This window comes from Poromitra crassiceps (genome assembly GCF_964638095.1).
Source record: "Poromitra crassiceps genome assembly, chromosome: 13".
Lineage (NCBI taxonomy): Eukaryota > Metazoa > Chordata > Actinopteri > Beryciformes > Melamphaidae > Poromitra > Poromitra crassiceps.
Genome location: NC_139644.1, coordinates 2,832,941 through 2,856,865, shown reverse-complemented (window position 1 = coordinate 2,856,865; position 23,925 = coordinate 2,832,941). Strand labels below are relative to the sequence as shown.

The 23,925-nt window shown below is 44.7% G+C and overlaps 2 protein-coding genes across 3 annotated transcripts in view; one reads left to right on the top strand and one right to left on the bottom strand.

The window, feature by feature from the left end:
• Window positions 1-16,151, bottom strand: part of scpep1 (serine carboxypeptidase 1) — a 52,771-nt gene extending 36,620 nt beyond the window's left edge. For both annotated transcript variants that reach the window (XM_083648486.1, XM_083648487.1), the window contains exons 1-6: window positions 15,982-16,151; window positions 15,573-15,712; window positions 7,903-7,992; window positions 4,996-5,151; window positions 3,040-3,114; window positions 131-203 (exon numbers count right to left, since the gene is read on the bottom strand). In XM_083648486.1, the coding sequence (XP_083504612.1) occupies window positions 131-203; window positions 3,040-3,114; window positions 4,996-5,151; window positions 7,903-7,992; window positions 15,573-15,712; window positions 15,982-16,042 (595 nt within the window). In that variant the 5' untranslated portion in view covers window positions 16,043-16,151. The remainder of the gene's footprint in view (window positions 1-130; window positions 204-3,039; window positions 3,115-4,995; window positions 5,152-7,902; window positions 7,993-15,572; window positions 15,713-15,981) is intronic.
• A 4,019-nt stretch (window positions 16,152-20,170) lies between these two features.
• The window catches only part of coil (coilin p80), a 36,627-nt gene continuing 32,872 nt past the window's right edge, over window positions 20,171-23,925 (top strand). Inside the window, exon 1 of the mRNA XM_083649330.1 lies at window positions 20,171-20,419. Within this exon, the coding sequence (XP_083505456.1) occupies window positions 20,172-20,419 (248 nt within the window). The 5' untranslated portion in view covers window position 20,171. The remainder of the gene's footprint in view (window positions 20,420-23,925) is intronic.

Sequence of the window (23,925 nt, the reverse complement as noted above, 5' to 3'; positions counted from 1 at the left end):
TATTGCTGTCTCTACTGTCTTTATAAGACAAGATAAGAGATTTGGCTATATTATGAATTGTTGAATAGCATTCGAGCAGATGTGCACAAAGGTTGATCTACAGTATTAATGTGGATAGATGGATACCGACCCAGTGGGGAGATCCACGAGTCCCCAAGTGCCACACCAGCAAAGTTGCATTTCATCGTTCCTTCAGCTATGGCCTACGGACACAAACATTAAAAATACATTAGAAAACACCCCTGGCTTTAACTCCCTTTTTAATCTTGTCTGAAACAACGCACAAGTAGTTAGCTGGGCTATCATTGACAAAAGAGTTGATTTTAGAATCAATTTTCCATTTAAAGCAATAAATGGCTTGGCCCTTGGCAAATGATGGAGCTTGTATCTCCCTATGTACACAAACACCATCAAAGTCTAAAGGTGAAGGAGCATTTATAGTCACAAGTCCATTCCATTTGTACTGGGAGCTGGGGATTTCACAGTTTAAAAGGTCAGGAACGCCCCATGTGACATCACATGCCCTTGGAGTTTCTCCGCCAAACTCGCGGGAGCCTCACCAGCCCCGACCTCAAAATCCAAGATGGCTGTTCCGCGCTTCAACAGCAGTTAAAATTGTAGTCAATACTGTTTATTAGTACTTCTGTCTTATTTGTGTCTCATTAAATCAGTTGTACACGCAGTACTGTCCAAATTACCTTCCATCAGTGGGCATGTTGGTACAGTGTTTGTATGTGCAAAATACCGCGAAATGTGTTGTTATCAACTGTTATTGCTAACAATGGCTACCCTGGCTAGAGCTGACCTGGCTGGTTTCCCAACTGTTTAAATATAATACTCATTCTTAGTTCCCAATGCAAATGGAATGTACTACAATAATCAGGGTAGGGCTGGGCGATATGACCAAAATCTCATATCCCGATAGAAGTCATTTCATATCCCGATACCGATATATATCACGATATAGCATATTTTCTGTAAATTCTATTTATAGTTTATATAAAATGACCAAATGGCCATTTATTTATGTAGCAGTTAAAATGTTGTCAAACCTCACAAAGGATACATGCATTCAGAATACAGATAAGCATGGCTATTCTTTTCAACACAAATAATAATAATTAGTTGCAGGGCAGTAGAATGAAACACGAACTGAACTACACCACCAGTTCAATTTTCAAAGAGGACACGAGCATTTGCGTTTGGTTTAAGCACTAATTTGGAATCATATCTAAAAGCGGCCACTAGGCAGCAGTATTTATTTAGTCAACGTCAAAATACCTACATGTTCAGTAGAAGAAGAATAAAACGGTAGAAGAAGAAGAACAACGTTAACCAACACAAGTCACCCAGGGAAAGCTAAAAGCTAAAGCTGACGATAGACCTTTTGTTGGCCCTCAAGGGATTTTCTTGGGATGATGAGAGGAGATGTTTTGCCAGGTTTAACGTTAGGAGGACACACGCAAATATGGATCAAACGTGGACTTAACACAGCGCAAATGCCTGGGTAGGCTAGGCGGATGGAGTGGAGGTAACATCTCCCTGCTCTTTAGCCTACTCACCGGCTGATTTGTGCCACTTATAATAAAGGGACGCAAGGGGCTTGTTGACACAGAGTCTGGTGCGTGTGTGGACTGTGGACGTGAGTAAAAAGGAAAATAGAATGAAGAAAGCACAGCGTCATACAAATGATGGACAATATTGCCGTAAAGAGTGATTTGCAACACAACGATATAAACGATAGAGCATCATATCAGACGAAATACATTTTCTATCGTCCAGACGAAATCGTCATATCGCCCAGCCCTAAATCAGGGCCCCTAAACTTTGGAACTGAACTGAGAAAAAACAAACAGAAAACAAAACAAAAACATTCTATGCTATATTCTATGCTTGCTTTTAATGGGTAACATTAGTGTAGAAAAGGCCCTCTCATATAGACTGATGAGACCATGCACATTGGAACACCCACGGGCCGGATGCGAACCCGCGACCTAAGGATCTGATGATGTCATGGACTTGACCACCGTAATCGGGGACCACTGGGTCATCGATGATGTCACTGTTAACTATGATTGATGATGTAATTACAACTATAAGGTCATCGATATCATTGGTGATGTCATCGGTGATGTGATACATGCCAAGGTATAAAATAAGCGATGTTCGTCTTTCTTTAGTCTACCCCTGTCTATCTCTCTCCTCTCTCTGTCCACTCTCTCTACTCTCTCTGTCCACTATGTCTATCTCCCTCGCTCCGATTCTCTGTTCAACTGCCACTTATCTGCTGCCTTACTTCTGCCTGTGATACTCCAATAAAGAGAGTCGGCAACGGCATGTGCGGGAACGCCCACAAAATGTTATACGGAGTGGGTTAAAACCACCCATATATCTCAATGGGCTGACTCACCAAAGGAAGGTGCTGCGGCTCTAAACTACATGGTTGGGGATTCTAGAGCAGAACACAAGACGTCTGTTCAGATGTGCGTTTACTGCGGTGGTTAAATCCTCGATTGTGTCTGCCTGGGCTGGGCTATCAGCTAAATTCTAACTTTGCTGAATGGATAGAACGGGGAATGTACCCCACCCTGACCACACCCCCAGCCAGGCTGAGCCAGCTAACCCAGCGTCTATGACAAGACATCGCCTCCTATAAAGCTTGAAAGACATCTCGTGGTTCTTATCGGTCATCTGTGACAAGTTCCGATCTAAATAATCCAGCACAAAATAAGCAGAAGCTACAACTTCCCTACAATTAAGATTTTTCAATTTCACTGATTTGTTTGTAGTCCAATTTTATTTCAATTAATGCACGTCAAAATGTAGCTTTTCGAAAACTACTATACAAATAAAGTTTATTATTCAGGGAAATATTTGCTGACTCTGTAACCAAAACCATAACTCTCGTGACAGTCAAAGTCCCGATTTGGGTATTTTCCAACACCAATGAGTAACATAACTCATGAGGAGCTGAAGAGGATGTCGAAAAGGGAAGTGGCCAAAGCTGCAAAAAGTCTATGCATGCAGTACAATACGTGCCTTGGTGAGCTCCAACGAGATCGCTGCCGCCATCTTCCCCCCGTATGACTCGGAGAAGATGTAGAAGGGTACACGCTGCGGAGGAGAAAACAGTCCATTAGTTCGCATTTATTATTGTTAGAATCTCTGGCTCATGGGCAGGACTGAAACTCAAATCTATAAAAAGCACACAACAATACTCAACTAAACGGGTGGAGATTCTCCAATATCTCCAGAGAAATCAAATTCCCTGATGTTCCCTGTCTGGAAAATACCTACAAATTCCACAACATTCCGAAGCTGACACAGCCAGATGGTTTGTTACATAGGCAAAAGATCAGCACTTGCAAAAAATACTTGACAGTTGATTGGATGAACGATCTGTCTATCACAGGGTAACCACTTAGGACCGTCTCCTCCTTCCTTGGACGCCGATTGGTCTGCACCACTGGTGGAGTCGAGTCAAACGCATATCTGGCAGCATGGCAAGATGGATTTCTTGTGTGATCGTGATCTCATGAATCCAGCTCCCTCACAAGTAGGGATGAAACAATTACCGGTTTAATGATAAAATTCCTGACAGTTAGCATTACCGTTTCAAAAACATGGTAAATACAGTCAATTAGGGGTGTCGCACTACGTGTATTCGTCCCGTGAAGTCACGGTATGGGCGTCACGGTTCGGTGTGTGAACCAACACGACGAATACATCGAATCCAGAAGGTGGTGGTAAAGCACCTAAATGCTGTTTGAACGCCATAAACGCCACAGAAGAAGACACACCAAAACAACAGAAGGGCCATAGAAATCTGCGTTCACTGAATGGAAAGTTTTGTGGAGAGGAAACATTACCTGGGGTCGCTCCAGCCTGTGTACGTAGCTTCCATGCTACTTCACAAAACCACAACAACAATATTGAAGCGTCCAGCTGCTCTCCCTTTACTGTCGTCAAAAAAGCGAGTGCAGAGCAGTATCCTAATGACTTTTATGACTCAGGTGATAAGCTGTTAAATTCTGTCAACATCAAGCCAATGAGGTAAGCTTGCTAATGTAACGTTACGTAGCCGCGACACGCAACTATAAAGGACTTTCCTTTAGTCCTTTATAGTTGCGCGTCGCGGCTAAACATTACATAACACTGACAAAGCTGTTAACTTGTAAACAAGCAACTTACAGAGATGACAAGCAAGATGCGGTGAGGAAGAGGGGATGACTCCTTGTCATGTTCCAATAATCCATTATGATGACGAACGTAAGTAATCATTATGGTAAACCAAACCCGCATCCAATAATGTTAGCGTACTTACTTCGGAAGGTGAAACCCACCCCGCCGTCTGTCAGACATCGGGGGAGGGGTTGGTGGGAGTATTAGGCTACTCCACATGCACTCTGTTTACAAACTTGTGTACAATAAAGATTTAAAGTGGGGGGAAATGCCTTTGCCCTGTCAAACAGCTGGAATACAGACATCTGAGAGGGAGGCGCACCCCACACTTTGAAAATCGCTGCTCTAGAGTAAAACCTTTTTGCCTCGATCTTATTAAATAGTGGACATTTATTCATTCCCACTTATTAGACACTATTTCTGATGGTAAAATGATAGTAGAAAGCAAAACACAGAATTCAGAAAAATTCAAAGGGGAAAAAATGGAATTTGGGATTTGTTGCGTTTTTCCTCCGTTGTACCGTATTTGTACCGAACCGTGACCCCGAAACCGAGGTACTATACGTACTGAACCGTGAATTTTGTGTACCGTGACACCCCTAACAGTCAATCATCAACCAAAGGTTAGCAACTGTCTCACACATGCAGGCATGCAGCCTTGTTGAAATGAGTGTATCAGTATTTTTTGAACATCTTCAGCACATTTTAACAATACCGCGATAATACTGATCATTTTGGTCACTATAATCGTGATATGAAATTTTCAGACCGTTTCATCTCTACTCGCAAAGTTATGACATTCCACAAACTGACCTGAAACTCTTTCCTGTGTGAGAAGAAGGTCTGGAGCAGCAGCAGCATGTCCGAGGCCACTGTGGCCACGTCGGTGGCGTAGGCGTCGGGCCGGTCCGTGTAGCTGAAGCCGGTGCCCACAGGGTTGTCAACAAACAACACACTGGCTGCCTGGACCTGCAAGAGACAACACACATAAACAACAACAAACACACTGGCTCCCTGTGCCTGCAAGAGATAACACACAAACAACAACAACAAACTGGCTCCCTGTGCCTGCAAGAGACAACACACATAAACAACAACAACAAACACACTGGCTCCCTGTGCCTGCAAGAGACAACACACATAAACAACAACAACAAACACACTGGCTCCCTGTGCCTGCAAGAGACAACACACATAAACAACAACAAACACACTGGCTCCTTGTGCCTGCAAGAGACAACACACATAAACAACAACAACAAACACACTGGCTCCTTGTGCCTGCAACAGACAACACACATAAACAACAACAACACACTGGCTCCTTGTGCCTGCAAGAGACAACACACATAAACAACAACAACAAACACACTAGCTCCTTGTGCCTGCAAGAGACAACACACATAAACAACAACAACAAACACACTGGCTCCTTGTGCCTGCAAGAGACAACACACATAAACAACAACAACAAACACACTGGCTCCTTGTGCCTGCAAGAGACAACACACATAAACAACAACAACAAACACACTGGCTCCTTGTGCCTGCAAGAGACAACACACATAAACAACAACAACAAACACACTGGCTCCCTGTGCCTGCAAGAGACAACACACATAAACAACAACAACAAACACACTGGCTCCTTGTGCCTGCAACAGACAACACACATAAACAACAACAACACACTGGCTCCTTGTGCCTGCAAGAGACAACACACATAAACAACAACAACAAACACACTGGCTCCTTGTGCCTGCAAGAGACAACACACATAAACAGCAACAACAAACACACTGGCTCCTTGTGCCTGCAAGAGACAACACACATAAACAACAACAACAAACACACTGTCTCCCTGTGCCTGCAAGAGACAACACACATAAACAACAACAACAAACACACTGGCTCCTTGTGCCTGCAACAGACAAGACACATAAACAACAACAACACACTGGCTCCTTGTGCCTGCAAGAGACAACACACATAAACAACAACAAACACACTGGCTCCTTGTGCCTGCAACAGACAACACACATAAACAACAACAACACACTGGCTCCTTGTGCCTGCAAGAGACAACACACATAAACAACAACAACAAACACACTGGCTCCTTGTGCCTGCAAGAGACAACACACATAAACAACAACAACAAACACACTGGCTCCTTGTGCCTGCAACAGACAACACACATAAACAACAACAACAACACACTGGCTCCCTGTGCCTGCAAGAGACAACACACATAAACAACAACAACAACAAACACACTGGCTCCTTGTGCCTGCAAGAGACAACACACATAGACAACAACAACAACAAACACACTGGCTCCTTGTGCCTGCAAGAGACAACACACATAAACAACAACAACAACAAACACACTGGCTCCTTGTGCCTGCAACAGACAACACACATAAACAACAACAACAAACACACTGGCTCCTTGTGCCTGCAAGAGACAACACACATAAACAACAACAACAAACACACTGGCTCCTTGTGCCTGCAAGAGACAACACACATAAACAACAACAAACACACTGGCTCCTTGTGCCTGCAAGAGACAACACACATAAACAACAACAACAACAAACACACTGGCTCCTTGTGCCTGCAAGAGACAACACACATAAACAACAACAACAAACACACTGGCTCCTTGTGCCTGCAACAGACAACACACATAAACAACAACAACAACAAACACACTGGCTCCTTGTGCCTGCAACAGACAACACACATAAACAACAACAACAACAAACACACTGGCTCCCTGTGCCTGCAAGAGACAACACACATAAACAACAACAAACACACTGGCTCCCTGTGCCTGCAATAGACAACACACAAACAACAACAACAACACACTGGCTCCCTGTGCCTGCAAGAGACAACACACATAAACAACAACAACAAACACACTGGCTCCTTGTGCCTGCAAGAGACAACACACATAAACAACAACAACAACAAACACACTGGCTCCCTGTGCCTGCAATAGACAACACACAAACAACAAACACACTGCTAGAAAAACATCACTGGATGAGTGGAAATAGCAGCACTCCAAAGATTAAAATGCAAGACTGCTCAAATTTCAAATTATTTATTCAAGGTTAACGGGTTTCGGCATGTGCCTTCATGCTCTTGCATGCATGTGCCCTTGATGCTCTGATGAAGGCAAGGCACATGCTGAAACGTGCTGTTAGCCTTGAATAAAAAAATTGAAATTTGAGCAGTCTTGCATTTTAATCTTTGGAGTGCTGCTATTTCCACTCATCGAGTATCTTCTGTAGCTGAGCATCCACAGCCAAGCAGCACCTGTTCTGCATCCCAACAAACACACTGACACCCAGACAGAGAAACAAACAAACAGATATAGCCCCTGCTCCCTTTTCTATATATCTATAATAGATATATAGATAGACAGACAGACTCTGGTGAGTGGAAAGAGCAATAAGACAATGGACAAATCGTGAGTTGCTAATGTTAACGTTACCCATACACAAATGTTTTGCAGGATGTATTATATCATTTATATCATTATCATCATATTATATCATTATGGTGGGTTTTTTCCCTGTTCGCATGAAGCACAAATCGTCTGGAGACACATGGATGATTTTGGTGTCTATATTCTCAACAGTCCAATCTCCCTCAAATGCAGCATCTTCTTTAAATGCCACTCGACTGACTGGGTTACCGTCTTACCCAGGATGTTTTTCTGGGTTGCTGGTTCCTATCCAATGGTCCGATCTCCTCAAAGTTTCCAAAGCCACAGCCTGATCCTCCTGGTCCACCCTGAGGACACATGGACATACATCCAAATCATCTTCAACCAGGAATTAGAATTCAATTTTACAACATGTGGTTAAGGTTAACCAATGAATACACACCCAGTTTACCGGTATTTCTTTTTTAGCGACAGATTGCAGATGGCCTTAAACGCCACACTCACGTGTCGTGACTCTTATTTTTTTTTAGAGAGAGAGACGCGAGGTAACGTGACTTTATCGAAGGACCCTGGAGGGGTCATGTGACTGAGCCTGGAGGTGCTGCAGCTCAGCTGCAATAGGGTTTTCTCTGCTCTCAATCAGGGAGTTCCCCAAACTTTTGAGTAACCAGTCAGATTGAAAAAGTAGCCGGATCATGTTCACAGCGTTTGTTCTAGTGGTCCTTTTCCCAATTAATAAACAAACCTCAAATATGTATCCATGAACGTGACAATTGAAATAATACAAATAAACATTATCATAAAGGCCGAATGCTCAATTTAATTATAAAACAATATCTATATTTCAAAACACAAACAGGCAATGTACATTTGTGAGAACAAAGAAAACGTTCTCTAGTCTATGAAATACGGGGGCACAATTAAAATTTGATACAGAATGATATAGCATGTATTCAATATGATTCTATTAATCTCTGATACGTTACAATTAAGTTTAATTCAATTCAAAGTATTATCATGATGCAACATGCATTTCCTACCAGAATGGCTAAATACAGCTCATTGGCTATTGTTGCAATTTAATTATAATAAACCTTTATTTAGACCTTGATAAAAAATTGCTTTCCATTTGTATTTACAGCTTATTATAATTATTCTATGCTTGTTGCTTTTTTACTTACAGAGAAAGATCATAATATTGCCTCAAATCTCAAATTAAGGAGAGATGAAAAATACCCGTTGCTCTACTATAAGAACAATCTAAATGTGTTAGTTTTGCTAAGACGTTTGATGGAGCAAAAAGTAGTTAAAATATGAATTAATTTACTAATTTTAGTTAATTCACCGTTTTTCTTTTGAATTTAAATTCATGTTGGCAATGGCAGCGGAGCTTGGAGGCTGAGGCCTTGTCTGTCAACTTGTCAAGGAAGCGCAGCCGGAGCTTAACAAAATAAATACTCATCCCATTGGCTCATGTGAGCATGGGCACCTGGCCAATCCCGGTGCTTGACTGCTGCGTAGGTGGGCGCAGGGCGTGGTCTGCCCACATCCGCGGTGGGTTCCATATTAACGAGTCCGATACACTATGTTACTGCATGCTGCAGATCTCTCTCTGGGTCTGATACACTATGTTACTGCATGCTGCAGATCTCTCTGGGTCTGATACACTATGTTACTGCATGCTGCAGATCTCTCTGGGTCTGATACACTATGTTACTGCATGCTGCAGAGCTCTCTCTGGGTCTGATACACTATGTTACTGCATGCTGCAGATCTCTCTGGGTCTGATACACTATGTTACTGCTAGGGATGGGAATCGAGAACCGGTTCTTGTTGAGAACCGGGTCCCAGTGGATCGATTCCTTGGAATCGTTAGCCAACGTCCTGAACGATTCCACTATCGATTCCATGCGCGATGACGTCACACGCTGCGACACGCACGCAACGCAGCCTTGTTTTGTTTCCAGCCACCATGGCGTCTAGGCAGAAGCAAAACGATGACCACAGTGCCACTTGCAATGCTTGCAAAACCTCTATTTCGTCAAAGGGGGGAAATACTAGCAATATGCAGAAACATTTGTCCACACAGCATGCAATAATTTTGGAGGAATGTCACGTTTTTGATGTGCTACGGAGTGACGATAACATGGCTAACAGCAGCGCGGCTAACAGCAGCGCGGCTAACGTTAGCGCGTCATCTGTTAATATGGAGAGTAAACTCCTCCAGACCCTGTCTATTGTGTAAACCAGATTTCACCAATACTCCATTTCCATCCATTTAATTGAGAGGATGATGACGTTCAGAGTCAGACTGGTTCAGGGGCTGGTAGTCGCTTTGGGTCAGAGGCTGCAGCGAGTACTTCTTGTGCAGCTCTAGGCTAGAGCCTCTAGCCCCTCCATTCACCCAGGCAGCTGGGAAGAGTAAAATGACCGAGGCGAGGGTAAACGAATGTCCCCGAGCAGTGACTAAGTTTGTCTGACATGCCAGCTAAAGTAAAATGTCCAAAGTTGCATGTTGTCATTCTAACCACTAGTTCTGTTTCATTCATTCCCACTATATATTTTCTATGGGGAGATGACAAAGATGCTCAACCCAAAATACAAACCCCCAAACAGAGCCAGTTTAACAGACACACTGATCCCTGCTTGGTATGGGATTGAAAAGAGCAATCTGATCCCAGAGCTGAATAATAATACATAATTATAATAATAATAATCTAAAAGAAAATTAATGTTAATAAACCCGTTTGTACTCTTTTTTTTTTCCCCCTTGCCCAATGAGAATCGATAAGAGAATCGATAAGGAATCGGATCGATAAGCAGAATCGAAAATGGAATCGGAATCGCTAAAATCTTATCAATTCCCATCCCTAGTTACTGCATGCTGCAGATCTCTCTCTGGGTCTGATACACTATCTCTCTCTGGGTCTGATACACTATGTTACTGCATGCTGCAGAGCTCTCTCTGGGTCTGATACACTATGTTACTGCATGCTGCAGAGCTCTCTCTGGGTCTGATACACTATGTTACTGCATGCTGCAGAGCTCTCTCTGGGTCTGATACACTATCTCTCTCTGGGTCTGATACACTATCTCTCTCTGGGTCTGATACACTATGTTACTGCATGCTGCAGAGCTCTCTCTGGGTCTGATACACTATGTTACTGCATGCTGCAGAGCTCTCTCTGGGTCTGATACACTATGTTACTGCATGCTGCAGATCTCTCTGGGTCTGATACACTATGTTACTGCATGCTACAGATCTCTCTCTGGGTCTGATACACTATGTTACTGCATGCTGCAGATCTCTCTCTGGGTCTGATACACTATGTTACTGCATGCTACAGATCTCTCTCTGGGTCTGATACACTACGTACTGCATGCTGCAGATCTCTCTCTGGGTCTGATACACTATGTTACTGCATGCTGCAGAGCTCTCTCTGGGTCTGATACACTATGTTACTGCATGCTGCAGATCTCTCTCTGGGTCTGATACACTATGTTACTGCATGCTGCAGATCTCTCTCTGGGTCTGATACACTATGTTACTGCATGGTGCAGATCTCTCTCTGGGTCTGATACACTATGTTACTGCATGCTGCAGATCTCTCTGGGTCTGATACACTATGTTACTGCATGCTGCAGATCTCTCTCTGGGTCTGATACACTATGTTACTGCATGCTGCAGATCTCTCTCTGGGTCTGATACACTATGTTACTGCATGCTGCAGATCTCTCTCTGGGTCTGATACACTATGTTACTGCATGCTGCAGAGCTCTCTCTGGGTCTGATACACTATGTTACTGCATGCTGCAGATCTCTCTCTGGGTCTGATACACTATGTTACTGCATGCTGCAGAGCTCTCTCTGGGTCATACACTATGTTACTGCATGCTGCAGAGCTCTCTCTGGGTCTGATACACTATGTTACTGCATGGTGCAGATCTCTCTCTGGGTCTGATACACTATGTTACTGCATGCTGCAGATCTCTCTCTCTGGGTCTGATACACTACATTACTGCATGCTGCAGATCTCTCTCTGGGTCTGATACACTATGTTACTGCATGCTGCAGATCTCTCTCTGGGTCTGATACACTATGTTACTGCATGCTGCAGATCTCTCTCTGGGTCTGATACACTATGTTACTGCATGCTGCAGATCTCTCTGGGTCTGATACACGTTACTGCATGCTGCAGATCTCTCTCTGGGTCTGATACACGTTACTGCATGCTGCAGATCTCTCTGGGTCTGATACACTACGTACTGCATGCTACAGATCTCTCTCTGGGTCTGATACACTATGTTACTGCATGCTGCAGATCTCTCTCTGGGTCAAACGATTAGTAGGTACAATTAACGGATATAATAATAAGCTTCAGAGGGCTATAGCTGTCTGTGGCGAGTTGGTCTGAGGTTATTCCCTGTCGAAATCAGCTCTGTGCATTCCCTTACAAAAACTACTAACGTTAAGTAGTCATGTGCATTTATAGCCTATACTATTCCCCCGACAAACGTTATGCAGACTGCAGCTGTTTGATATGCGGGCGGTCGTGTAGGCTATCGTTCGTTATCGGACGGAGGAGGGAAGTCTTGTTGTTGAATGAATTCGTTCATCATACAGTAGCCTAGGCTACACTAACCTATGAAAATATTCATTTGGGCTAGGAGGAGCTGGAAATCCCTCCGCTCGCCTTTCAATCCGGGAGCAGGGGATTTCACCTGAAAGTACACAGCAGCACGGGAATGTGGCCGTGCTGCTTGGCTCTGTGTGAAAGCAATTTCTGTGGCGAGGGTGCGGTCTTTGCGGGACTCCTAAACGGCAATTTTTGCGCGATCTGTGTGTGAAAGAGCTGTAGCGAACCAGAGTTACACATAATGTGGTGAGCAATAGAAGTGTCTCGATTGCAGATAGGAACTGATGTGTGGGAGTGTTACTGGGGAGGAACACTATGCTTGTGGGAGACTTCCGGTCAGACAGAGCATGCGTGTGGCAGTCTCCGGATACCGCCTAAGGAGAAGCAGCTAGCTAGCTATGGGCGTAGCAACCGCCAAGAGTTGTGATATGACTAACTGTGAATAAAGAACCCTGTACCAGCAAGAAGCCTCTGATTCCATAAATACCAGGAACGCTACAGAGCCTTATGTTACTGCATGCTGCAGATCTCTCTCTGGGTCTGATACACTGTTACTGCTGCATGCTGCAGATCTCTCTCTGGGTCTGATACACTATAGCCCTTTTCCCACATGCGCTTTGTACCGCAAAATGACCGGAACATCAATCAACATTTACACTAAAAGATAAGTTAGATCTGTTTTTCCACCAGGTTTTACAAGTTCTCTACTCAGGTGATCCAAAAGAAATGTAGAAAAATAATACACCTGCCTGACTATGTTTTGTTCCAAAGAGATCTACTGTCATAAATATTACAGTCAGACTTTGTTTATTTTATTTATCATTTTGGGCAAATATTTGCCTTTATTTACCTTTCAAAAGACAGCAACCTTTAAACAATGCATGGACAATACAATAAAACCTCTGTTCAAAGAATGCTCATGTGATTTTTATACGTCCATAAATAATCGTGAAACCGTGATAATCGTGGTTTTTTCTCAGACTATAATCGTACATCAAAAAAAAAAATCGATGCATCCCTAGCCCGGACACATCAAACGAAGCCAGTCTGTAAAAAGTGCTTCAACACGACGCAGGTGAATGGATAAACAAGCAAACTTATTTCACCATCAAGAGTTTTCAGAATCAGAATCAGAATCAGAATCAGAATCAGAATCAGAAAGACTTTAATAATCCCCGGGGGGAAATTGGGACAAGTCACAGTTGCTCGTTCACAAAACACACATAGCCTAAAATAAATACACAGTAGTAGTGCAGTAGTAAAATAAGCAGAATAAAACACAACATAGCATGGAATAAACAGTATAAACAGTATAAACGTTAACCAGTATTACTGCGATAGGAGCAAAATAGTGGAGTACGTCTAAGTAAGCAAATACGTAGAGTAAGTATACCTTACGTGTCAATTGACTTTATTGCACACTGAACTTATATTATTCGGCTTGCCCCATACGTTACACGTGGCTCAGCCAGGCACATTTTCCAGTTAGCCTATCTTTATTGCACACTGAACCTGTATTATTATTCGGCTTGCCCTATACGTTAAACGTGGCTCAGCCAGACACTTTTCCAGCTAGCCTATCGGCTGGCTCAATCTCAGGGAGACTGAGCGTCTCCGAGGTGCTCTTTTAACTCATTCAGGGCCAGTTTAGGACTGCCAATATTTAGCACAGGCCAAAGATTTTCATAATTGTTGGTCATCTTTCAAGACCCACAGTAAATTATCTATTAGCACCAGAGTGATTTGCAATACCTCAAAATGAAGATGTACGTCTCTGGGTTCACCAGGAAAAAAAAAGTGAGCTTTTAGCATGTTCTGTACTCTACTTATAGCCATTTATATACACCCTGTTTTCCCCCAATAGGTCTATTTGAGAAGAGAAACAGGAGAAAAAGGCATTTTTGTAAAAGGGCACATTCTCAAGCAGAACTCGCTCTCAATTCTTTTATTTTGAACTGTATTGACATCAGACATGTAAATACTATTCGTTATGACATATGATATATATATACACATGAAGTGCTTTTTTTTTTTACATTCAACAATACAGCAGTGTGAGTGAGTGTGCAGACAGACAGACAGACAGACAGACAGACAGGCACGCACGCACGCACGCACGCACGCACGCACACACACACACACACACACACACACACACACACACACACACACACACACACACACACACACACACACACACACACACACACACACACACGATCCCCCTTCGTTGCGTGATTTCTAACCCCACATAGGATAAGCAATAACCACGCCCTGTGGCGCCGGGATTGGCCAGGAGCAACACTGGAGGGCACGCAGCCCAGCGATTTCATGAAGCTCTTGAGAACGGACAGCGGGCTGCTGTGAATGCCGCTTCTGCCTGCCTAGCTGTTCGTGTGCTGCTCGTCCATGTCTCCCTGTCATATCCTCCCTGCTATCGTTCCCGTTTTCCCCTCGGCTATTCAACACGTCCTCACCGCCCTCTGATCACTGCTGATCGATCATTTCCTCATTCCTCCGATGATCAAACGCATCTGTGGATTACTTTCTCCGGTTTTCTCCGGCTGACACACAGGAAAGCGACCAGCTCCTGCAGCGCGCGAGGGGCGTTTCAATGGCGTTTCTCCTGTCTGCACAAGGCAAGCTCCTTATCCGTTTTCTGATATTCCTCCTGCTCAATTTCAAAACAACAGCTGCGGTATGTGTTTGTTCACGTGTTGTCTTAGATGATAGGGACCTGATACCATGTGACAGGCTGGGGAAGTGTTTAAACTACGCCCTGCAGTAATAAAAACAAAAACACGTCAAACACGTCATTGGCCCTCTGGGCTATTCCTGATAACACGTCAAAGACGTCATTGGCCCTGAATGAGTTAAGAGAGGCATTAAATAGGCACACGCATTAATTTGCCAACACGTCACTCCCCACCCGCTCTGCAGTGCCGCCCCGCCCCCCAACATACAGGCAAATTCGCTGCTAGATTCCCATATGTGCGAGCCGAAGTGTGAAGGGAAATGTCCGATATTGACTTACAGGTAATTTTCCGGTACGCATGTGGGAAAACGGCTTATGTTACTGTATGCTGCAGATCCTTCATGCAGTATGCAGAGTGCAGCGATTCAACAACATATTTTTGTCTGGGGAGAGACTAAACTACCACCCAACCAACTACTGCAAATTGTAGTTGAAATAGTAATTGAACTATAGTTCACTCCTCCCTTTCTTCTTCTCTCAGTTTTATGTCACTCACTGTCACCCCTGATATGAAGTGAGGGTGGCGCTGTCCTACCTGCAGCCACATGACCAGAGGCAGGTCCTGGTACCCTGTAGGCCCGCTGTCTGCAGAGTAGAGCCACCAGAACATGTGGGCCCCGTCCCGAACCTGGACATAGCCCCAGTCCTCTGTACCTGCCAGAGGGCTGCAGAGCCCTGCAGAGGATGGAGTTACATTACATTAGTTATTTGGTATTCAGTTACTGGGTTACACACAGCTTGGTATTCAGCCAAGGCAATCCGATAAACATGACGCCAATAGTTGCGCTCGTTAGGCTAGCAGCAAACAGCACTTTATTTAATCATCACGTGTGAAGGGAGTAGAGTAGAGCTAGCCTGGGTCCACTCCACACGCATGAGTTCACGCGTTGACAACAATTCAGTGTGAATATCAGGCTGGAGTACAGTATGAATGAATTCCTTACCTGCATTGATGGTAATGGAGAGTAACATCGCTATACAACATGATGCTTTTAACCGACCCATTGTGGAGTGGAAGTGAGCTCGCTTGGCTCTGCGCAACTTTGCTTCAAGTCGAGAAGGAATCACGTGACAGGTATCAGCTGACTGACGTCCCAGACAGACCTGTGCCTACACCCCCTACACCCAAACTAACCTAGCGTCACCATGCTCTCCAATATAGCTCCGGTCGGGGCCATTGCAGAGCACGCCCCTACAGAGCACGCCCTTATGTACAGAGCACGCCCCTATGTACAGAGCACGCTACAGGCTTACAAAGGCTACAGGCAGGATGGGCAGGATGCATTATTATGGAACCCACCGCGGTTCCGGTAAAACCACGCCTTGTGCCCGCCTACACAGCAGGCAAGCGCTGGGATTGGCCAGGCGCCAATGAGGTCCAGAGAGGTCTATGCTTGCAGCTCGTCACTAAATAGGGAAATAAGGCTTGATGACTGTACTTCTCTTAAAATTCCCAAGGAAGAAAAACAACGAACACCTAAATAATGTCATGGGCAAACTGGAGGAGTGCAGAAACGCTGGATGAGTCGTGGGTGGCGGCAGTACAAATCAATTGGCAACTTTGATGACATTTCGTATGCTACAAGCGAGAATACGAACTTGTATATTGCTACAATTAGACTATCTCATTAACACAACAGTGTATTCTGTTACTAACAGAATACATTCAGTGTGCAACAGAATAGCATACATTCCAGCGGCCAAAACAACAACTGGTGGTGGAGCATGCGTGGACACCCAAACCTGTTACCAGATTAGATCTGGCAATAATGTTCACTATAGCACTACAGTGAACATATCACTTTGATACACTACACCTTTGTTACCACCACTTGGTAACAAATAATTTACATTTGTAACAAAGTGAGTATTTGTCCAAGGAACTGGAGACTTGAAGTTGGTACAGGCTTTTTATTCTTGTCTTCACAATATAGCTCCTAGCAGCTAGCTTCGCTGCTAGCTCTGCAACCACCCGGTCAGCTCGCCCACATGGCCTGACTGGCCTCCGCCCCGGCCGCTGGTCACATATATCCCCTTCCCCCTAGGAACACACCCACACATATCAGTTCCTAGCCAAGCACGGAAACACCCCAATACACGTAATTACCCGATACGCTACATTTCCCCCACACAAATTTAATGTCGCTTCCACGCGACATGCACAACCCACACACATCCCCCTGTACCAAAACACACCCAACACAATATTTTTTCCCATCACCACATCAAATTCTAATTCCCCAACAAACAGTCTTTTCTTTTCAGCACCCCCGTCATAATGTCCAGTTTTCATTAGGTACTCCGTAATGTCTAGTTTTCCATTAGGTACCCCCTAATGTCTAGTTTCCCATTAGGCACTCCATAATGTCTAGTTTTTCATTATTTCCTTTCTTTTTCACACATTTAAATTCAACCCACATTTCCCATTCAACAATAACCCCCACATCTCAATTAAACACAAGCCCCCACATTTTCCTTAACTTTTCTTTTACACCCCATTTCCATCCCCCCCTTTTCCCAGCTTCTGTCCCACCTGAAGCACTCTTTTCGGTCCCCCCTTTTGTTTGTTCCAGTAGCCAAATGCACGAACGAGCACCGGATCGACATCCTCGTCCTCCGGTCTCCACTCGCGCCTGTCGACTCTCCAGATGACCCTGGCGTCGTCCTCCCGGCCTCGCACTCGCTCGTTTTTCCATCCCCCTCCTCCAGGGTTGAGGACAGCAGAGCGAACACCACCGGCGTCGATCTTCCCCTCGGCTCTCCGCTCGTTTTTCCGTCCCCCTCCTCCAGGGTTGAGGACAGCAGAGCGAACACCACCGGCGTCGATCTTCCCCTCGGCTCTCCGCAGTGCAACGTTAGGGGGTGTATAGCGGTTAGGCTGGGCCGGTTCCCCCGGCGGTAACCCCCTTCGCTCACTCGGAGACACGAGCGTCGCTCTCCCGACTGTAACAACGCTGCAGACGATGTCCCTCTCTTCCCTCTGGCTGTTCCCCTGCAGCACCGTTCTCCTATCCGTCACAACGCTCTCTTCTCCCGCTGTCCCCCGATCTCCGACAGCCTTTTGACACTCTCTAGCCAGGTGTCCAATCTCGCCGCATGCCCAGCAGGCTCCCTGCTGTCCATGTCGTTGTCCCGCATACCCGGTCCGTCTCCCGGTACTGCCTCGGCACCACCTCGCCACGTGGCCCGGCTCTCTGCAGGTCCAACACAGTCTCTTCCGTGGCTCCTCCGGCCGCTCTCCCTGCTGCATTACCTCCGCGCTCATCAAGTCCACCCGCTGCATGACTTCTCGCAGCGCCCGCATCACCTCTACTGCCCAGGCAGGAGTCTCTTCCACCAGCCGTCCGACCTCTCTCAACACACGGGCCTCCATGCCCGCCAGCATCGAGCTGATCCCCGCCGTCAGCTCTCTTTTCCTCCCGTTCACCGATGGCCATTCTCCGCGCACCATCGCACGTGGTCTTAGCAGCTAGCAGTTAGCAGTTAGCACCCCTGGTAGCTAACTTACTAGCGCTAAATCTAGAGCCCAAAAACCGCACCACCCAGTCTCTTTTGCCGTTCCTTCTCACCCTCTCCCCTCTCGGCCGAATCAGAGGCGTTACCGCTTTACTGTCTGGCACCAATGTAACGAAGTGGGTATTCATCCAAGGAACTGGAGACTTGAAGTTGGTACAGGCTTTTTATTCTTGTCTTCACAATATAGCTCCTAGCAGCTAGCTTCGCTGCTAGCTCTGCAACCACCCGGTCAGCTCGCCCACATGGCCTGACTGGCCTCCGCCCCGGCCGCTGGTCACATATATCCCCTTCCCCCTAGGAACACACCCACACATATCAGTTCCTAGCCAAGCACGGAAACACCCCAATACACGTAATTACCCGATACGCTACACATTGATAACAAGTGAGAGATAAAACATGGTTCTTCTATTCGTTCCATTGCAAATCATTTTTTTGGCCTGGAGAAGGAGAAGCCTGGCGGTAATCAGAGCTCCTCCTCCGCGTCACCAGGGGGCAGCATTGAGCGTTGTGGGTGAGTTGACTTCTGCTTGACCAGACAGACCAGCTCAGGCTGTTGTTGTTTTAGCAAAGAGCGTGGAAGGAAAGAGACGACACTCCGGCCATTTTTGGAAACAGAATGCGCCTCGCAGTGGTCAGCTGCGGTAGCGCTGGCCCCTATAATCAGCCTCTCTAAACAGTAACTCAACGGGAGTTGAACCTCGGGTCCTTTTCATTAGGTATTTATCTTGAAAAAACTAAACAAAGAAAACGAAAAATTTTGCTTAGTTTCCACAATATGGTTGTTGTTTTACATCCCTGCACTACACCACTTCAATCAAGATTTGCAGTACGCCCGGAAAAGATGTGAATCCCCAAAGTTTAGAGTGTTCTCCCGTTGAGTTACTGTTTAGAGAGGCTGATTATAGGGGCCAGCGCTACCGCAGCTGACCACTGCGACCCTGTGCGAGGTTCTTTTGGCGCTGTCACGCTTCCAAAAATAAAAAATGGCGGAGGCTGCTGGGCGCTGATGTTGCAATGGGGCAATATGGAGCTGTCATTTCTTTCCATAAAAGTTCTTTGGTTTTAGCTCCGTCTTGCTAGCAGACTTCCTGTTCAGTGAGCTAGCAACAATAAGACTTTCGGTTGCCTTCAAAGTAAAAGCAACGTAATGTAGCCTATGTTTTTAAAAGACACTGAAAAAGTGTTAGTTTGCACATTAAAACAATAAACTAAGCTATACAATACAACACAAATTATGTTTCTGTATAACAATAACTGTTTTAATAATATGTTTGACAAGCTGCAACTTTGAACAGGCACCTGTCCAGTGTCCAATTTGTAAAGGCTATGCAGTCCAGTGAACAGCATTTACCCATTTAGATACTGAGAAGAATGTTCTCAATGTTATTAAATCAGTTATTGTTATACAGAAACATAGTTTGTATTGTATAGCTTCGTTTAAATACTTAGTTTATTGTTTTAATGTGCACATTTATAATTTTTCAATGGCTTCTGTGTGCTCTAGGCTTGTGCAAAAAGGTTATTTTACTCTGAAAAATGGTCGCCGGAAGTGCTTATTGTTGCTCGTCTTATTGTTGCTCACGGAACAGAGGTTGTTGTTTTGGTGTTGTTGGTAATGGCTGCCCCCACGAGCAGCTCCATCCGCGTGCGGCTGTGTTTTGACTACCCGCCGCCTGTCGCGAGCAGCCGCACGTGCTGGCTGCTGGTGGACCTGGACACGTGCCGCGTGGTGGCGGACCTGGAAAGCATCATCAGAGAGAAGTTTGGCTTCAGCCGCAGAAACATCCTCAGCCTGTTCATACAGGACGCCTACCTGCCACACACAGAGAGCTCCTATGTGGTGCGGGACAACGACAGCGTCAGGTGCGTGTTTAAAGTGTAACTAACCCCCAAAACACTTTTTTCAGCTTTTAACCAATATATATGACTTTTGGGGTGGTATGTTAAGAATTCTGGTCAAAATTTCCACATTTGAGACCAAACTGTTACCATTGTACCATTTGTATCATTTTCAGCTGCATAAGTGCCCTCTATGGGTTCAAACCTGCTTTTTTTGCCCTCAAAAATGCACAAAATGTGGTACAACCTGACGTCACGATGAACCAAAGACTATGGGATTTCAAGATAGTAACTCCCCTCCCCTACTCCCCCTGTACCCTTTCCCGGCTCCTCACAACTCCAAGCCTATTCCCATGATGTCACAAGCATTTTCCTACCAATATGGCGCTACCAGGGGCGGTTTTAGCATCAGAGCTTTGGGTGGGCTCAGCCCACCCAAAGGTCATGGACCACTGAACCCCTAGGGGGGTCCGGGGGCATGCCCCCCCGGGAGAAAATTTTGTATAGTTTCAAGTAAAAATGGATCAAACTGGCGCACTTTGAGATCAAAATGAAGAGACTAGGGGCCCTATTCTCCCACAGGCCTTCGGCACTAAAACGGGCCTTAACCGCAAAAAAACGTGCCTTGCGCCTGTTTTGGGACGATATCAATATGGCTTTACGCTGCCAAATGCGCTTTAGGCCGAATGGGCGTGGCGCAGTTCCAGAATGGGCCAAAGTGGGCGTGTCGGCCTTAAATCTCGGCGTACTGATATCTTGGCACCTGCCTTAAATTTAGCGCTTTGCGCCTTTGAAAACCAGGCCTATTCACTGCGCCAGTGCACTTGTGCCTCTCCCCTGTCACCCTTCTCTGTCTCTCTCTGAAACCAGGCCTATTCAGTGCGCCAGTGCTCTTCTGCCTCTGAGTCACCCTTCTCTCTCTCTCTCTGACTCCCTCGCTCAAACAGACACAACACATAGCAGCACCCAGCTTCCCATAGGAAATAGCAGTTGTAAGTTTACTGCCTGTGAATGTCCACTCCCAGCATGCAATTGGGTCCTCCATTTCGCTACTAAATAGAGCCGAAATAGATATAAAAGGTAGATCTAAAATAATGTGTAATGGTAAGACATCCTGCAATTGTCGAACATTTCAATATTGGACCAAATAAAACATGAAATGAAACACCACCCTATGTGAAACATATATGTCCGCTTGAGCCTATATATACCCTGTGTGGATTTAATGTGATTTAGGTAAGTGACAGCGGAACGCGCTTCGGAAGCTTCTACTGTCATCTGCTATACTGTGATGTGCGCTCCAATAACTTCGCCCTACTCCACATTTAGTTTTACAATAAAAACACATTTATGCAATGACTTTACATAATGTAGGGTATATTTATGTGCATCATTCTACCTGCAGCAGGGGAGAGAAAACGATATCTTTCTGGACAAACTTTCACCAATCTAATAGGCTATATTTTTCTAGCTGATGCGTTTAGTACATTATTTTCACTTTGATCTTGCTATAGTGTAGCGTATTTACATGCTTGCAGTATTGAAACTGCAGTTAGATTGGTTTGAGAAGCATAATAATATGGAATAATAGCCTATAATGCAGACAGACAGGCTGGATGAAGGGAGGGGGGGGGGGGGGGGCAGAGCGTTTGGCTTTCGTCTGGTTTTGCGGGATCACTGGAATTGGAGCTAAAAAGGCAAGCGTGCGATTCGTTTATTGCACTTATCCAATGAGCATGACGGTGCATAATTTTACGCCTAAAAGGCGTGGTTGTAATGCTTTGGGCTGCATCTAGCGCCAGCACGACGATATCAAGTGCGCCTTTCCACGCCCACTGCTTTGATCTGCGCCTGCCGCTCGGCCTAGAAACTGCGCCGATGCAACGATAGGGGCCTAGATCTATGAAGAACTACACACATCAATATCTTCTTTACCGTTCTGTGGTTTTACAGCAATGAAAAAATAATTGTTTCCCTATATATACTATATATATTTTGCATACAGGTTACTATGGTAGAATTATGCTTGCATAAATAATACCAAAATCACTTCAGGGGAGTTTCAAGTAAAGTAACATTTTGCTTTGTAGGCAAAACAAAAGTAAAATTAAATCAAAAGGGAACTTCCTAACTTATTGGCTGGAATAATATTCCAACAAGATAATAATATACTGTAAGCACTAAAGCAGGAGTTTGCAGTCAACTAGTTGAAATTAATATGTGGCAGTATTTGTGGGGGTCAGAATCTATGTAGGGTCTACCACCACAAATAGATCAGTGTATGGGAAACACTGATATTAAATTGTGTGACTAGAAAGACACCAATAAATCTGAGAAAATGTACTTTAATTTTGAACAACAGCACTACAACGGTGGCATTACAAATGGTATTATGAAATTATTGTGGGGAAAAAACAAGAATGCCACTTTTTTTCATGAACTTTAAGCAGAAAATTAAAAAATAGTTTTAAAGCAAAAATAAATAATAAATAAAGATCATTTTAACATTGGCTCAACCAGCCCATCTTACTGACCACCAGGGGTCCTGGTCCTTAATCCCTTTTTATTACTACCATGCCACTGGTACTGTACACAAACAAGGCTGTTTAAATATCTGCCTTGCACTCCCTTAGAGGGAAATAACAAGCCTGTAAGAACTTTTATTGAGATACTGAACTAACATCACAGCAAGACATAAGTGATGCCATGCACGCATGTTAAGCTATCGTCATCATCACATCAGACAGCAGAAAGCAGCCACTTGCGATTCAAGGGCTTAATTTCTTTCAGATAACAAGGGACCCGTTTGAAAATGTTTGTCACTTATGCCATATGTTTCTCAAAAAACATCGCATCCATTTACACCCGCTTCACTGCGAGCTAGCAAGACATGGCTGGCTGGTGCCATGGTAGCCTACCTACCTTCCTCCAGTCCATCTGTTTGTCTGGCAGGCACAGCGACAAGTTCTTTTGTTTAGCCTACGAAACAACGTTACGCGCTAATTTGCATATCAATATAATAATAATAATAATAAATTCAATTTATATAGCACACTTTAAAATCCAAGGACTTCACAAGGTGCTTTACAGATGCATGATAGAAACAATCAAGCAATCAAACAGGGAAAAATAAAAAATAAAAATAAATAAAAAATAAATATAAAGGAACAGCTAATATGCGCTAATTAAGTAACTACTAATGACTCTGACTGCTCAATGCTCACCTCATTGATCATGAGTGGGGAGAACGATTGTGTGGACTGAGGAGGACCACTTAGCTGCTGTACTGTGTGTGTGACCTGTGTGAAGTGATGTGGGATTAGGCAGATAGATGGAGGAGGGAGCGCCTGTGCAGCCGCGGTTCTAGAAACTTTTCAGGTGGGCTGAACCCCCCTAAATTTTTGTCTCAGCCCACCCTAAGAACATAGAGGGGGGGGGGGAAACACACACACAGCGCATTGAGTGTAGTCAGAAACTGCTACTAATGACCACCATGGATTTGGAGAGGAGAGTAAAAAAAAAAAAAAAAA